At 53.9% G+C, this 16676-nt stretch overlaps 1 protein-coding gene across 1 annotated transcript; it reads right to left on the bottom strand.

Annotated features, from left to right (window-relative positions):
- Window positions 1-227: 227 nt before the first annotated feature.
- Window positions 228-15072, bottom strand: DHX34 (DExH-box helicase 34). The gene is made up of 16 exons (XM_063312474.1): window positions 14479-15072; window positions 13932-14243; window positions 12530-12787; window positions 11981-12083; window positions 9604-9821; window positions 8703-8877; window positions 8185-8384; window positions 7587-7688; window positions 7103-7342; window positions 5795-5968; window positions 5355-5466; window positions 2588-2694; window positions 2218-2493; window positions 1813-1992; window positions 1529-1686; window positions 228-1389 (listed from the first exon to the last, which is right to left on the bottom strand). Exons 1-16 carry the CDS (start codon window positions 15055-15057, stop codon window positions 1254-1256), a joined length of 3330 nt encoding a protein of 1109 aa, XP_063168544.1. The 5' UTR covers window positions 15058-15072; the 3' UTR covers window positions 228-1253.
- Between the last annotated feature and the right edge of the window lie 1604 nt (window positions 15073-16676).

Genomic DNA, 16676 nt, shown 5'->3' with positions numbered 1-16676 from the left:
CCATCTTATTTCTTTGTGTTTTTTGTATTGTATGTTTTCAAACATTTTTAACAATTTGTTGACTGGCCAGAGTCCCTGGGAGTTGGGCAGCATATAAATTTAATAATACATTATCATCATCATCATCAAACATCCTCACAACCCCAGCTCAAAATAAGTATAATTTATTTTAAAAGAATAGTTAAACAACGAATCCTCTCCCAATTACAGTAGGCCTGCATTGGTTCAAGGTTTTCATAGCAGCTCCAGGGGTCCAATTCACTTTGACTGGGCCGAACCATATGTTTGTTGGGGAGCAGCCTGCCTCCTGTTCCCTTGGGCTCATCCCCCAAGCCAAAGCCAGTTCCAGGGTGCTCCCAGCTTTGGGAAACACCCAAGGGTTTCTTCCACATACCCCACCCCACCCCACTTCAGCTGATCCTGATGGCTCGTTAAAAAAAAAAAAGGCCACTTTCAGAAATCAGTCCTCAGTTCTGCTGTTTGCACCCCACAAATGCTACCCTGGTTCCAGTTACTCTAGCGCTTACTTATTTGCTGGGGCGCAGATGGATCAACTGCAGCTGGGGGCTGCTTGCCTTGTTCTTAGAAAAGCTATTTTCTTTCTGGTCACTCCCTCTGAAGGAAAGACAAGGCCAGGCAGAGCCTGGTCGACTTTCTAGGAAAACACTGGAGTCAAAGCACCCCCAATTGGCTGCAGACTCCGGGAGGAAGTGCTCCCAAATGCAATCTGGGCATCCAAAGCAGCAGAAAGAAATCTGTAAAAGAGCTAGACAGAAGTTCCACCTCCCCACCAGTGCAAGTCGGCCTGGGGCCACACCGAGATCTTGGCTGCCTCCTGCTGCCGAAGGGCATATGTCAGTCAAGAAAGCAGCACCTGAAGCTTTAAAAGGCCTGATCTGCTTCTGCCCACCTAGGAGAGGCCTTTCTGCCCTTTAGAGAAGCAGTCAGTGTGGACCTTCTACAAGGCAGAAGGATTAAGGTGGCGGAGGAAACCCCTGGAGAGTGACCTCAGTTTCATTCCCACGCAGAATAAGAGGCACAAAGAGCAGCCCCTGATTGGGCAGGGGAAGAGTGTGCCACGGCTTCTGACTGCAGGAGAGGAACATCCAGGAGTCGAACAGGGCAAGCTCCCTGCAGGCTGCCGGAAAGCAAGTGGGGGCTATCCACACTCCCCCGGGATGCTCCCAAGTTCAGAGTCATTGACGGAGGGTATCTGGGACTGGGACAGAGAGCAGGTCTCCACCAGGCCCCTTTCACAGACACCCCTGATGCTGCTTCCGATGCTTCAGGATTTCTGTGGGGGTGAGATGGAGGCTCTCCCGGCAGACGGCACAGTGGTACAGTTGCTGCAGGCTGGAGGCGCCAGAGGCAGCCACCTCTGTTCCCCCTCTGGGCCCTGTGGGAGCAGAGGAGGCAGGATGAGAGTAACCCCAACACTCCAGCTGGGAAGATGAGATCAGAAGAAGGTCCCTTCTCTCTCCTTCCCAAGTCCCAGGAGATCCCACCGAAAACATAGCTATGAAAGGACTCCTTGCCTTCTAAGCTGGGCTCCCTGTCTGCAGGGCCAGGAGACTGGCAGGCCTCTTCGTGGGCCATGCGCTCCAGAGGAGTGAACGGCATGCGGAGGCTACACCAAGGACACGTCCAAAAGCTGCGCAGGCAGTCACTGTACAGATCTCCCTCACCCTGTGGGGGCACAAGAAGGCTGTGGTCAGAGGGGCCTGCTGGCTGCTGCCCCCTCCCACAGCCAGAAATGAGAGAGACCCCCAAACCAAGGAGTTCCTCCTTCTCCCTATCCCATCCCGGACTCACTGCCAGACAATTAAATGTCAGGAAGTCGCCAATCCTGTAGCCACCTTTAACCTCATTGGGCACCAGCTGCATCCCCTGGAAGAAGCTGGGCAACCCTTCTGCTTCTGCAGGTGCCATCTGGGGCCCTCCATACAGGTTCTGCTGCTCCAGAAGGGTCATTCGCCGGAGGCCGTACTGGACCTAAAGGGATACCCAAAGATGTTTGGACCAGCAGAGCGGCTAAGCCCTGCTCCGACTGGCAGCAACATCCACAGCCAGGAGGTTTCTCCTCCACCCCTTGAACCCAGCAGTCCAACTTGGAACTCTGGTCTGCCCTTCCTGTTTTCTGCCACAAGCCATCCCCAGGCAGCAGCCTACCAGGTTGGGCCAGCCAGTGCCTGTCTCCCAATGGGCAGAACCACGCACCTCTGTCTTCAGGAAGCTCAGCAGCTCATGGGTGAGCTGGCGCACCTCTGGGATGCTGGGTGGTGTATCTCTCCCTCCCTCCTCCACAGCGTGGCTTGCCGGCCTTTCAAGACACCTGTCCAGTACTTTGTCCCAAGAGGCCCGGAGGCGCAGGGCAGTGCCAAGCATCCGCACAGCTGTCTCTACCATGGGGACCTGGAGCTCAAGCCAGGAGTCAGCAACGATGCGTGTGCAGTCAGCGTTGGTATCGAGAGAGCGAGCCAAAAGCAGCAGTGCCTGGGAGAAGAGGAAAGCAGCCCTGGGAGTTCGAAAGGAGGACCGAGGGCAAGAGGCCAGAGGCGCAGCCTGCCTCACTCCAGACCCTGCTCACCTGCAGCGCCGGCAGGCGGAGGCAGTTCACAAGATAGGGCTTGTGGGTCTCCAGCAGCGAGACGAAACACAGGATTTGGTGGTGGCAGACCAGCCTCTCCTTGGCATCTACGGGGCAGAAGACCGCTCCCTCAGGTTCTTCTGAAAGCCTCTTCTCCTCCTCCCAAGCTCAGCTAGGGAAAGTCTAAACGTTCTGGGCCTCGGACAAGACTAGCTTGCCCTTGACTGCCCTCCAACTGAACTAGCCATAAAAGGGGAGGAAACTTTGCTGGACAGGCATTTGGGGAGCCCTGCCTGTTTGCTGCTCCTTGCAACTTCCTCTTCCTCTTCTCAGCTGCTTCAATGCAACCCTTTACCTGATCCAGGACTCCCAACTGCCTTGCATGGATGCCAGCCCCAGAGGGAGCATGCAGGCTCAACACAGATGCTCCACCAGAAGAAAGCCAGGCAAAAGGGCTTGAAAACCAGTGCCTGAGGAGCAGGGTCCTGTCTTCCCCCTGGTCACATTCAGTTGCCAGACTTGGAACTCTGGTCTGCCCCTCCCGTTTTCTGCCAAGGAAGAATCCCTTCCTATACACAGGATGGGCTCATAAAGCAGCACTAAGACATGGCTTACTTAACTGTGAATTGTTGAATAAGCCACAATAGAATGTCCATTCACAATATAACAAGCAAAATCCAAACAACCCACATTATGTTCTTGGATGATGTGTGAACCCAGACACGTACATATTCAGCCCTCTGCCATCAACCTATGTAGTCCTGGTTCAGCTGGAACTGACATGGAAAGCTGAAGGCCAAAAGCCAAATGAAAAAAGTCCTTTTCCTCTCCCACAATTCTAATTAAAAAACAACCTTCCCCCACAGTGAAATCTTTTATCGCCATTACCACTGCTGCAAACTTAGACTGAAGACTCAAAGTGAGGAGAGGGACCTTCCTGTATGTGGAAAGATCACATAATAAATTTCCTACAATGTAAGTATATTGCCAATTCTAAAAAATATTATCCAAGGTCTTCCAATGTTTCAAATCTGGTCAGTCTATCCTTTTTGCTTTCCTACTTTTTTGATGGTCAAAATCCCAGTCTGCTCAGGATGCAGCACTCTGCCAACCCATTTCAAGAAGCAAATCTATCTGTAATTACCCTTTCATTCAAAGGGTAACAAAGACACAGACCTTTAATCTGGTAAGTAGAACAATATAAATTATGAATAAGCAGCAACAGAAGCTTCAGGCTGATAAGAAAGCACTGCATGATGTTCATTTTCTCTTCATTTATTTTCCAATAAAAGTATTTACTCCTTCTGCCAAATAATCCTGGGATGAAAATGTGAGTTCCCCCTCCTCCCATACATCGCAATTTCATGACAAAGTCGGGCTTCAAAGCTAGGCAGGAACAATTATTCCTGGCACAGGAAACCTCCAGATTAGAAAGCTGGAAAAAAGACCCTGGAAGAAGATAAAGGAAAGCCGCTCCCTAACAATACCAAGAAAGCTGCACAGACATATCTTGAAGTCAGCTGGAGTCAAACTCACCTGAAAGGAGACTCTCCTCATGCTTATCTGCCATAAGGTGGGTTCCAGTTGGTGTTGGTGGGAGGGGAGAGGTCCAGTCCACGGCCCCTACTGTGCGGGCTGCTACAGGGCTCGGTTCTCTCACCCCTCTTATTTAACATCTACTGGGGGAGGTGATCTGATGGTTTGGGGTGAGGTATCACCAGTATGCTGATGACACCCAGCTTTATATCTCCTCCCCGGGCTGTCTGAGTGATGCCGTGGATGTCCAATCTCAGTGCCTGGAGGCTGTGGGGGCCTGGATGGGGCGCAATGACATCTGGCTCAACCCAAGCAAGACTGAATGGCTTTAGGCGTTTGGGCCTCCCGGTACCAAGGTTTTCCAATTTTGGTCCTGGATGGGGCAGCACTGCCGCAGACGGACTCGGTGCACAATTTGGGGGTCCTCCTGGACTCACGGCTCCTGCTGGAAGAGGAGGTGGCAGCCGTAGCTAAGAGGGCCTTTGCACACCTTCGGGTTGTACGCCAGCTGCACCCATTCCTGGACCGGGAGGCTTTGCTCACTGTCACTCATGCCCTCCCGTTTGGACTACTGCAACGCACTCTACATGGGTCTGCCCTTGAAGAGAATTCGGAAGCTGCAGCTGGTACAAAGCGCAGCTGCCTGGGTTGTAAATAGCGTAACACCTCTGCTTCAGGAGCTGCATTGGCTGCCGGTGTGTTTCCGGGTGCAGTTCAAAGTGCTTGTTGTCACCTTTAAAGCCCTCCATGGCTTGGGACCGGGTTACCTGAGGCACTGCCTTCTCCCAGTTAGTTCTGCCCGTCCAATCCGGTCCAGCAGGATGGGCACGCTCCGGGTCCTGTCAGCCAAGGAATGTCGGCTGGCAGGGACCAGGAAGCGTGCCTTTTCTGCTGTGGCGCCTGCCCTCTGGAACATCCTCCCTCCTGATTAGGATGGCCCCGACCCTGTTGGCTTTTCGGAAGGCCATGAAGACCTGGCTTTGTCCCCAGGCCTGGGGCCCCGAGTGTGGGAAGGGCCCCATTTCATGGTTATGTTAACACCAATGGCTTTTAAGATCTCTCAGCTGTATTTGTATTTATATTTAATTTTTTGTATTGTTTTTATTATTGTCCGCCACTCAGAGTCACTGGTTTGAGATGGGCAGTTGTATAAATTGAATGAATGAATGAATGAATGAATGAATGAATGAATGAATGAATGAATGAATGAATAAGGTACCTTAACGCTAACCTTTACCTGTGTCCCTGCCAGGCTTGGACTCCGAATGCAGCAGCTCTGGAGCGTCAGCAAACACACTGGTGGGGTGCAGGACAACACCAGCTTTATCCCTCGTGTGGAAGATCTGGACAGCACACAACAATGGTTTTTATATGGCTTTCAATGTTTTTATATGCTTTTATATTGTATTTTTGTTTTTAACTGCTGTAAGCCACCCAGACTCACACACATACATATATTTGAGATGGGCAGCTGTACAGATTGAAGTAATAAATAAAATAATAAACAAACAAGCAGGGGTGAGCCAGGGCAGGGAACAGATTAGGAGATGATCAAGCTCTTGAAAGCCCAGGGAGATCTTCACCCCGCAACACCATGCCTGACTCACGGCTCAGACTGGACCATTAGCAAGACGGACCAAGCAGGAGGGCGGGGGCAGCCTGGACACTTGCCTGTTCTGAATTCTTGCGAGTCTCATTGAAGGGGTCTGGGACAGCGAGCTGAGGGTAAAGGCCACGGCCCAGCACTAACTGCAGGAGAGCCAGCTGGCTGGACGAGAGCCTGTGGGCTTCAGAGGCAGCTGCCTGCAGTTCTTCCATGTCATGCCGTAGCTGGAAATTCACATCCTGCAGGGTGACAGCAACACAACCAGACAGCTGCAGAGATAAGCAGCCACATGCATACATGCGCACCCACTCTCCCTTCCAGCCATAAGCCCAGGTCCATGTGGGCCGTAATATTCAAAGGGCCTCCTGAGAGCTTCAGCAGAGCCCTATAGAAGGATCACGCCAAACCCCCCATTCCACCCTCCCAACACTGCAAACATCCACTTCTGGGCGAAGCAGGTAGGCCTTGAACCAGACTGCCTTCCTGTGCTGTTCCACAGTGACAGGTACCATCCCGGCATTCACTCCAGAAGCCACGGGCTCAACTCCGTGCCAACCTTCTCTGTGCCACTGAGCCGAGAGGCTTCCCTACAGTGCAGAGAGCTGCCTGCCACTCCCACGGGAGCATAAATTGGAAACAGAAAAAGAGGGAAGGGCCTACAGCATCTCTAGAGAAATTGCAAATGTTTCATGGACATGTAAAACTAGAAAATTTTGGATTCAAATACACACACTGATTCAGAGGATTTTAAAGATTAATATACAGTTGAGACCAGAGGTTTTCCTTTTGGGATTGATGGACTAACAGTTGGGAAAAAGTCATGGAACCTTGTTTTTGCATACGATAACTGCAGCGAGATTATTGTAGGCCCAAAGATGGAAAGATTTGGCATTACCCACAATGGAAGAATGGTTGGTGAAGATGATGGAACTTGCTGAGATGGCTAAATTGACTTCTTTGATCAGAGAAAAGACAGTATCTAGGTTTATTGTTGACTGGAAACCTCTTATGGACTTTTTGCATAAAGCAGAAAAAAATGAACTTATGATTTATGATTTTGATTATTAGCAGGACAGATTATAAAAAAAAGTTATGCTGTGACCACAGAGTAAGAGGTAAATGTCTGATTGTACCTATAACTGCTGTAAAGAAGATCAGAAGCTACTTCTTTGTATCTTTTTTCTTTGTTTTTTTTCTTACTTTTTTTTCCTTTCTTGTACTTTTAGCTTTCTCTGATTTTTTCTTTTCTTTTTCTTACTTTATATTGGTTTGTATTCGTTCTTACCTTCCTTTTTAAAAATCTTTAATAAAAATTGTATTTAAAAAGAGAGAGAAATCGCAAGTCAGCTGGCTCACACTCTCGCTCGCCCCACCTGGATGTCTAGGCAGGAACTGCCCCTCTCTTCTTCTCCAGATGAAAGGCCACATCCGGCTTCCTCCTCCTCCTCCCCCTCATCCTGCAGGCGCAACTGCTTCCGCCGGCGCCCACCCCTGTGCTCGTGCTCCTGCTTGAGTCTGCACAGTTCTCGACGCTGCCAGTGCCGTCTCTGTCGCGCATACGGGCTGCTAGGCCGAGCAGTGGGACCCAGCAGCTTGTGGTCCTGGAGCAGTTCCTGGTGGAGCAACCCGAAGGAAAGAAGAGGACACGCTTGCTCAAGGCCAGGTGAACCCTTTCAACCCCGCCCTCCTCTTTCTACTGCAAATCCTGGCCTTCTGAATGGGAGCCAAAGGAGAGCATTGCTCCTCTATTCCACATCACCACCACTGCACACATCAGGAGCTCCCTACCACCAGGCTGGCGGCTTCTCCTGCCTACCAGCCAGTCCTCACCCACTGCCCTTCCAGACCAACACCAACCTGAAACTGGCGCCGCAGATTGGCCGCCTCGTACAGCCGATGCTCCTCCAGGCCCCGACGCCGGCACCACTGGTGGGATCCTCTGCAATTGGCAGCTTTCTCCTGCCAGCCAGATCACAATGGCAGGAAACACTATCAGGCCACTTGCACAAGAGAAACCCAGCTTGCATGGCTCACAGAACATCCTTGCTTTGGGGACAGCACGCCCCAGCCCCACCCACCAAGCAAGTGGCACACGTGCCACCAAAAACTGCCTTCTTGCCTGGGAGCAGGCATGGAGTTGGCTGAAAACAAGCTACCTCAAATGTAGAGTCCGTGACCCAAGCACTCTCCTTCCTAGGCAGCTAAAAGAGCAGCCTTTATTTCCCAAGATGGAAGCAAGAGGGAAATGGCAAGACAAGGTTCAGGGAACCCGGGAGAAAAATCCTTGAACAAACACCTGGGCTGGAAAAGGAGCCTTCAAGAACCACCAGATTGGGCCTCCACTGGCACTTGAGGAATACACAGCCCAGGAAGGGAAGGAGCTGGGAGGACTGGGAGGTTGAGCTCTTCAAGCTGCATCTGCGGCGCTTCCCAGCACTCCCCTTGCCCTACTTACCTGAACCCAGGCATTGAAGATGTTCAGAAGAGTCAGGGGGTCTCCCAGTGGGCTCCCCAGACTCCGCCGGGCGACCAACCAGTCCAGGTCGCTGCGTCCACTGCCTCTGCGCAGGAAGGGAGAGGGCACACTGAGGACAGCCGCAATGGTGAGCGTGGGCACAGCCAGGTCCAAGAGTGTCCCCAACACCAGCATCTTCCCTGCAAATGGACAGAATGCATGAGCCAGAAGGCAGGGCCCACAAGGGCAGCTGTTCCTGCCACTGCCACAGCACTGCCTCCTGCTCCTCCTCCTCCCTGCTTCTGCATGGGGGGAGCAGAATGACCCCACCCAGGCTTTCCAGCTACGTTTGGCACAACGTCCACCTCATGGAACTCAAGGTTCCTGTCCTGCAGGAAGGAGTAGAAGGTGCACCGGCCAGATTCCAAGATGAGGAGTCTGGAGTCAGCCCAGCAAACATCAAACAGCCACAAGCAGAGCCTCGTTCCACAGTAACCCCAGTGGAGCCACTCACTTACCAATCACCACATCAACTGGCAGCTCAGCCAGGAGAGTCCCAATTGGTGTGAGGCCCTCTGCCGAGTCCAGGGCACCCTGATGCTTTAGGTAGCCCACTGCCGCCTCCAGGCTAGCCCGAGGGGGTGGCTCCAGGAAAGGGAACACTCGGGGATCACCCAGGCCCATGCTCTTCATCTAGGGACAGAGGGCAGAACACTGATGACTTCCCTCCAGCTGAGCACCAAAGCCAGAGTGGCCCAAAATGGGCCAGACCCTTCTGCCCGAGTGTGTCCAACTCCTGCTGCTGCTCTCCTGCCTGCACTTTCCCCAAAGCCCCCATCTCTAAAAGGTTGGAGGAGCTCCTTCTTAAGGCTCGAGGAAGACTGGCGAGTCCATAAATTTGTTAGGGAAGACCCAGAGGGACTGGATTGGCCTTTTGAAGACATCTCTGTGGTCCAGAGCCAGGCCAATTGGCCACGGGTCTCCAGAGCCCAGATAGGAAACAGCTTTTTTCATCACCCACTAAAAGTCTGGTTTTTACCCACACACCTATCCCACCCCACCCCTCTGCTAGGAGTGGAACTTGGGACCTCCAACAAGGCAGGGTCCCACCCCTGAATAAGGGTGGTAGTGATGGTTCTTCTCTGAAGACCCACCCTAACTCTAAGAAAGCCCTCCACCAGCAGCAGAGCAGCTGAGGTGTCAGCCAGAATGAGCTTTCTGCATCCAGATGTCAAAACCCCTTTTCATCTTGGAATTGCATGCGATGAGCATCAATACACCTGCACAGGCTGCAGCCCTTCCCTTCACAACAATCATTTGGTAGTTTAAAGTGCACTGGAGGAAGCAGGGGTCTTCCTCACGACTCCTCCAGCACACAGCCTTGAGTCCACTAATGTAGTCATGAAGGAGCAGGCCCACCTGTAAAATCAAGGCATACAATGCCACCCGTTGGATCTCTGGCACTGGATAGGGGACAAAATTGTCATAGTCTGATTCAGCATAGAGGCGGTAGCAGACCCCTGGCCCAGTCCGGCCTGCCCGGCCCTTGCGTTGCTCAGCGCTGGCTCGACTGATCCAGAACTCCTGTAGGCGCTGCAGTTTGGCCTTCGGGTCATAGCTCAGCTCTTTCACTTTTCCTGAAAAGAAGGGTGGGGGGAGAAGACCATGAGGAAGCAACAGGGAAGAGAGCCACATCAAGGCTCCTCATGAAAAACTTTGGAGAGAGGGGTATCAAAATAGGTGTTCCAAGAATGGGATTGGGACTCCATGTTCAGCAGCAAAGCCCAGAGCTCAGTCACCGAAAGGAAATCCTGGCATATTCTTCTTTTAGCTTCTAACAGTCATCGTGATCAGGATATCAGGCAGGCCATTCAACTGAGATGGTTTCTCATGTTCCTAACCTCAGATCAGCATAGACCCTTTTAGACCCATCAGTAGCACTTGATATATTTGAACGCTGGACACTGTTGTCAAGGTTATGGTTCTTGGACGTCATTGTCTGTGCTATTTCTGGGGTCTTTATACTCCTCCCTTGGGCACACTGATCGGGACTTTCAGTATTACCATTTTTACACCTGTGATATTCAAGTCTTCTGTGATCCTTGATGATCTGTGATCAATCATGGCAGAATGCCTTTGTACCATTTCCTCTTGGAAGTGTTCCCAGCACCCAAAGTTGATTGCCCTTCCCATCCTCTCCTGTCCTGTCTCCAAGGCTCAGGGGTTGCCACAGTTTCCTCCGCTCACAGCCTTGGGGTCTTGATTTACAATCAGCTGACTTCGTATCCCTTTACTAATTTTACAGTGGGAGTTTGAGGGACATTCATAGAACTCAGGGGGTTCTGACAGCAGAGACTGTGGCTTCCCTGGCACACACATGGGTTGTTCCACATATAGATTGCAACTGCCCCTTGGCAAGGGTTCGAGTTCCCTGATCTTAGTTCAGAGCCATTCAGGCTGTTCTGGACCTCCTTGCCTCGCCTCGCCTCTCCTCTCCTCAGGTCTCATTACAGCACAGGGCTCTTCACTGGATTGGCGGTTGATCAGAGTCTAGGGTAAACCCTGCATTTAGAGCCGTCTGGTCTCACACACCCCAGTATTTATCTACTTGTTCCTTACATTCCTCTGAGGAGGACCTTCTTTCTGTTCTTCACTCCAGGTTGTGCTTTCAGGTACTTGCCTCATCCAGTTCTGGAATTATCTGTGCAACAGCTTGATGACCAGGGCTTCAAGACCTTCTGAGTGGACTAGTGGGTTCATGCAGGGTCTGGTCATCCACTCTACTCACCTTAATCTTGATAATTCTTACTGTTTTTATTTCAATGAAGGATGTCTGCAAGCTTGGTCATATCATGGGGTGCTGTTTTATGCATGTAGGATCCTTGTGTTTGGTTAATTTTAGGGCCAGCATTTAGCTTCCAATGGTCATGACAAACTAATTCTATTAGTGGTATAGGCTTTCACAGCTGTTATCTGTTGCACAGTGCTGGGTTTCAGGGTCCAGTGACCATGGTCTAGGCCATAGATTTCCTGACATTTTGCCAACAACTGTGGCTGGCATCTTCAGAGGCAAGGTGGTCTGCTATGCAGACTGCTACAGTAATCACGTAATTACTGTGTTTTCCTAATTTATACTGTGTTTTGGGAAAGGCAGGCAATAAATCATCATCACCCCCACCATCACCATTTTATCTTGGGCCAGTTTGTGCCATTCCAAGGAAAGGAAAGAAGGAACTGCACAAAACAACCAATGCTGCTTAATACCGACCCCACCATCCATACCAAACCCTGTCTGGTCCCCATGTCCAACCCCACAGTGTACAGAGCTATGGAGGTGGCCTTGAAGGGAATATTCAGAAACTTTACAAGAACAGGCAGAAACAACCTTTGAGCCCTGGGAAATAAGCAATACATGCAGTCCTGCAAGACTGATGTCAACCCTACGCACTGCATCAGATCAAGACACTGGCTCCACAGGAGCACCAAGAGGCTCCAGGGACAGAATCTGGCCGGCCTGCTTGGGTTTTTCTCCCCTCCCTCTTATGCCCCAGAGAGCCAGGGAGGAGCCAGCCGGAGCCTTTTCCCAACTCCACCTCCTTCCTAAGGGCACATGGCACGCTTCTGCCCCGGTTGCTTCAGCAGTGGTGTCTGAATATTCCCTTCAAGGTCATCTCAATGGCTTTTCTCACCATGGTTTGCTTCCTGGGTGAAAAAAAGCCTCTTTGCTCTCCTTCGTCTGCCAAACCCATGGGCAGACAGCTCTCTACAACGGGAGGGGGCGGCGGGGGACTCTCACCTGCATCCACAACAAATCGGACCCCATCAATGGTCACTGAAGTCTCTGCAATGTTGGTGGAGATGATGCATTTCCGGACTCCCAGTGGAGCAATGTCAAAGACCTGAAGCGCAAGAGGAATAACCACCACTAGCCGATTCTGTTTCCCAGAGAAAATAAATCCCATCTCTCTGGCCAGAGAAAGCCAACTAAGGACTGCAATAGGAGCCTGGAGAGCTGCTGTTGGCTGAAACCAGAAGAACCCAACTTGCCCAGCTTTGCGAAAGCTGCTTGTTCCAGCCAGGGCAGGAGGGCAGGCAGCCCGAATGCCAGGTGGACCCCTGGTCCCTATTTCTCCACTTTCCATGAAAAACATACCAAGGATGTCAAGACACCAACAAGCTGAAAGCAAACCCCTCAAAAACAAAAGGGCCCCAAAACCCCAGCCACACCCCATCTGGTGATATCCCTGCCCTGGATTTAATTAGTCACTCCTCACCACAACCACAAGACCCTCCCACTGTTGTAAGTGGGAGGAGGGAGCTCACCTCTCCCGCCCTGCCCACTCACCTTGTCCTGCTCGGCCACAGAGAGGGTGCTGTGCAGAGGAAGGACCACCCACCGCTTGGTGAAGGCAGCGTAAGACTGCGCAGCCTCCATAACCACCCCGATCTCAGCCACACCGCTGAGGAAGATGAGCAGGTCTCCCCTCTCCTCTGGCGGATACTTGTGGTCAATGGCCTGGAGCACACGCAGGAAGGGCCGGCTGTCCAGTCGCTCTCTGCGCCCACCAGTGCTTTCCTCAGGGTGGATGGGTTCATAGAGGACCTGCATGGGGCAGGAGGTGATGTTGGGCCACATGGTCTTCCTTCCAACTAAGATTCTAAGTCTTCTATGTTACAAGACTAAAGGTGGAAGGATAGGGGCAGTTTCTGATTAAAAACTCATAAAGGGAGTAGGGGAACAACGATGTAGCAAATTATTATTTATTGATTTATGAACTTTGTACACCACCCAACTCCCACTGACTGTGGGCAGTTCACAAATAGAACAATACACAGAAAACAATAGAACAATACAATAGTAAAAAGAAGAAGAAAAGATGGCAAATCTGGGAAACAAGAGGCAAACCCATACTACCCAGAAGGGGGCATGAGTGACTGTCTGAAGGGCCCCCCAATCTAGGAAAGGGCTCAACTGGTGCACCAGATGGACTTGTGCAAAGGCCTTTGTGGCCACAGCTGACACTGCAGCTGCGCATCCAGGAAGAGCCCCAGATTGCGCACCTTGAAGGGGGATGTGCTACCTCATCCAAGGTCAAAGATGGAACATCCCCAGATCTGGGTGGACCAAACACCCCTGGCCACTCAGTCTTGGTAGGTTTGAATCAGTTCCTCCCCATCCAAACCCGCACAGCCTCCCAGCACCAGAACAGGACTTCAACAGACTTGCTCCGCCGGCCTGGGGTCAAAAGATAGAATTGGGTTGCATCAGCATACTGATGACACCAAACCCCAAACCAGTGGTTTCGTGTAGATGTTAAATAGGAGGGGAGAGAGAAGAGAGCCCTACAACCCCCAACAAAGGGGCCCGGGAGCAATTTCTTCCCCCCAGCCAACACCAATTGAAGCCGGCCCCGGAAAAAGGAAGAGAACCATCATAAAACAGCGCTCCAGTCACCGACCCACAGAGTGGGCTCAGAAGGATACTGTGGCCAGCAGTACCAAAAGCCACAGAGAGATCAAGAAATACAAAGACGGACCTTGGCCAGCCAACACCAACCTTTCTGAAAACTCCCAGGAATACAAGCCCACCCTTGTTCTGCGCTTCGCTGAAAGAAAGCCCACACTCTGCAGCAGAGCCACCCATGCAGGGAAGGCGGCCTTCAGAAACAGCTCCCGGGAGGATGAATTTCGCTGGCTGGCAGAGAAGCCCTCCCCGGGGCAGCAGGCAGCTTCTCCCCCACCCTCACCATGATGGGGAAGAGTCGTCCCGGAACCTGGATCACAGGAGCACCCCCAAAGTAGTCGGCAAAGAGTCGGATGTTGATGGTGGCCGACATGAGCACTAGCTTGAGGTCGGCCCGGGTGGGGAGAAGCTGGCGCAGGACCCCCAGCAGAAAATCACAGTGCAGGTGCCGCTCATGGACCTCATCAGCGATCAGCACACAGTAGCCAGGCAGGGTGGGCTCTCGCTGGGCCTGGCGCAGGAGCAGGCCCTCCGTCAGGAAGACGATGCGCGTGGCTGGCGAGCGGGCACTCTCGAAGCGGATCTGGTAGCCCACCTATCCAGGGTGGTTGAGGGAGAGGGAGAGGGAGGCTGGTGTTATTGCCCCTTTTGCAATTGTCCAAGGAGGGGGCACATGGGGTTGGGGGGATCCAGGCCAGTCTGCTCCTGCAACCCACACCAGCTCTCACTGTGGGCTTTCCAGGGAGCTGCACCTGTGCCTGGGCTTTCCCTGCCCGTCCCCACCCGAGGCGGCCCCAGCCCAGCACCAGCCACCACCCCGCGTGGCTCACCTGCTCCCCGAACCGCCCCAGGCTCTCGCGGGCCACCCGCTCGGCCAGGGCCACGCAGGCCAGGCGCCGCGGCTGGGTGCAGGCCACGTGGGCGTAACCGGCGGCCAGGAGGAACTGGGGCACCTGCGTGGACTTGCCGCAGCCCGTGTCCCCGGCCACCAGCACCACCTGGCTGCGCGCCAGGGCGGCCAGCAGCGCCTCCCGGCAGCGGGCGATGGGAAGGGCGGCGCGCTCGCGCTGCAGGCGCGCCAGGCGGGCGAAGCTCTGGCGCTGCGCGAAGTCTAGGAAGCGGAGCAGCGCCAGGCGGAAGGGCCGCGACCGCGCCGGGGCCACCCCCGGCGCCTCTCGCCGCGGCAGCCGCAGGTTGAGGCGGCACCCGGGGTCGTAGGCCGGCCGCCCCTCCGCCTCCGCGCCCGCGCCCTGGCGCGCGCCGCAGAAGCCGCGCAGCCGCCGGAAGAAGGCCCAGAAGGCCTCCCGCTCCCGGCCGCTGCTGCCCGGCGGGAAGTAGGCGGCCTCCAGGCGGGCGCGCGTGGCGGGGCAGCCCCAGTCCCAGCCCTCGCCCTCCTCCGCGCCGGCCATCCCGAAAGCGGCTCCCCGCGCCGCTGTCCTCCGGCGCGCGCGAGGTCCGCGGCCGGCCAGGAAGGCGCTCCGGAGGCGGGAGGATGAAGCGACGGGCCTCCGGGGCGGGGCCGGGCCGTCCGCGGTTGATCCGGGCGGGCAGGGAGCGGTCCTGCGAAGACAGAACGCCGAAGCGGCCCCCCCTTCCCGCGCCCGGGCTCAGCAGACGGCGCGCCGCGCGTCGGGCTGGAGAAAAGCAGTTAGCACCCCCGCCCCCCCGGCCCCGTTTTGGCAAGTAAAGAGAGACGTCTGGCCGAGCAGACCCAGGTGCCCCTGGAGGCCCGGCCTTCCTGTCAGCCTTGCATCCCGATGCCGCGAAATGCAGTCCTGCTTGCCCACGCCTCCCATGCAATACCAGCTGGGGGGGGGCGGCGGGGGGGCGGGGAGTTGCCGATGGTCCCATCCTAAGAGAGAGGCCTCTTCGGGGGCTGGCTCGAGCCTCATCAGTGACAGTCGCCCTCCTTTGGAATAGCTGACCCCCGGATACCCTCTAGACGACCCGCTCCTTACTCCCCACTTGAAGAACCGTGAAACCGCAGCCACAGAACAAGGGTGATGGCGAGATCCGCGCCACCCCAGGGTGAGCTGTGTGGTTCTCCGAGCTTGCTTCCCTTCTTGGCGACGCTTCGGTGACCATCATCAGTGCGCGGGGCAGTACAGTTTAGTAAAGTTTGCCGGCTGCTTACAGAAGGCAGCTTGGCCCACCAGGCAGACCCTATCAAGAGATCCGCTCCACAAGAAGGCCAGACCTGTTGAGATGGGGCTGCAGGGCTGCAACTAGGGTCTGTGTCACCCGGGGCAAGCATGGATTCCGCGCCCATTTTGGCGCCCCCCCCCCCCAGCGTGGCGCCCGGGGCACATGCCCCGGTTGCCCCCCCCCCAGTTGTGGCCCTGTGGGGCTGTGCCTCCCCCTTGCCCCCCCCCTTATACCTTGGGTTTGCCTGAGCCACTTCCAAATATTATCCTGTTTCTCGGGGCTTAAAAAATATTTCAGCCCTCTTTGTTTGGGGAACGGTTCTCCGTTACTTCCTTTTCAGAAGGGCTTTTAGAGGGAGCTTCTCTCGGTATGTCTGTTAATGGCTCATTGCCTGAGTGCCGATCCTCTAGAAATTCTCTTGCATTTTTAGATCTGGTCTAAATCGTCTCTTCAGCAAAGGATCGTTACCTTGTCATGGTGCTGGAGCTTGAGCACCTCAATGATGCCATGAGCTAAATCGTGAAGGGCCACCCAAGATGGGAAGGTCATGACAGAGAGGTCAGACTAAATGCGATCCCTGGGGAAGGTAATGGCAACCCACCCCAGTATTCTTGCCATGAAAACTAAATGGATCAGTACAACCAGAGATGTCGGTATACCATTGGAAGATGAGAGCCCCAGGTCGGAAGATGGTCAAAATGCTACTGGGGAGGAACAGAGGAGGAGTTCAACTAGCCCCAGACGTGATGACGCAGCTAGCTCAAAGCCGAAGGACAGCTAGCGGCCGACGGTGCTGGTGGTGAACGGCGAATCCAATGTTCTAAGGATCAACACATCATTGGAACCTGGAATGTAAGATCTGTGAGCCAGGGCAAATTGGATG

The sequence above is a fragment of the Candoia aspera genome, chromosome 10, assembly GCF_035149785.1.
Source record: "Candoia aspera isolate rCanAsp1 chromosome 10, rCanAsp1.hap2, whole genome shotgun sequence".
Lineage (NCBI taxonomy): Eukaryota > Metazoa > Chordata > Lepidosauria > Squamata > Boidae > Candoia > Candoia aspera.
The sequence above is the reverse complement of the archived record's forward strand: the minus strand, read 5'-3'. Positions and strand labels throughout refer to the sequence as shown.

Excerpts from the sequence above, each read along its gene's own strand:
- DHX34 (XM_063312474.1), bottom strand. The coding sequence starts at position 15,057 with ATGGCCGGCGCGGAGGAGGGCGAGGGCTGGGACTGGGGCTGCCCCGCC. Across the intron at positions 14,244-14,478 it reads TGGGGCGGTTCGGGGAGCAG|GTGGGCTACCAGATCCGCTT; the intron begins GTGAGCCACGCG and ends CACCCTGGATAG. Across the intron at positions 5,467-5,794 it reads CTCGCAAGAATTCAGAACAG|ATCTTCCACACGAGGGATAA; the intron begins GCAAGTGTCCAG and ends TGTGCTGTCCAG.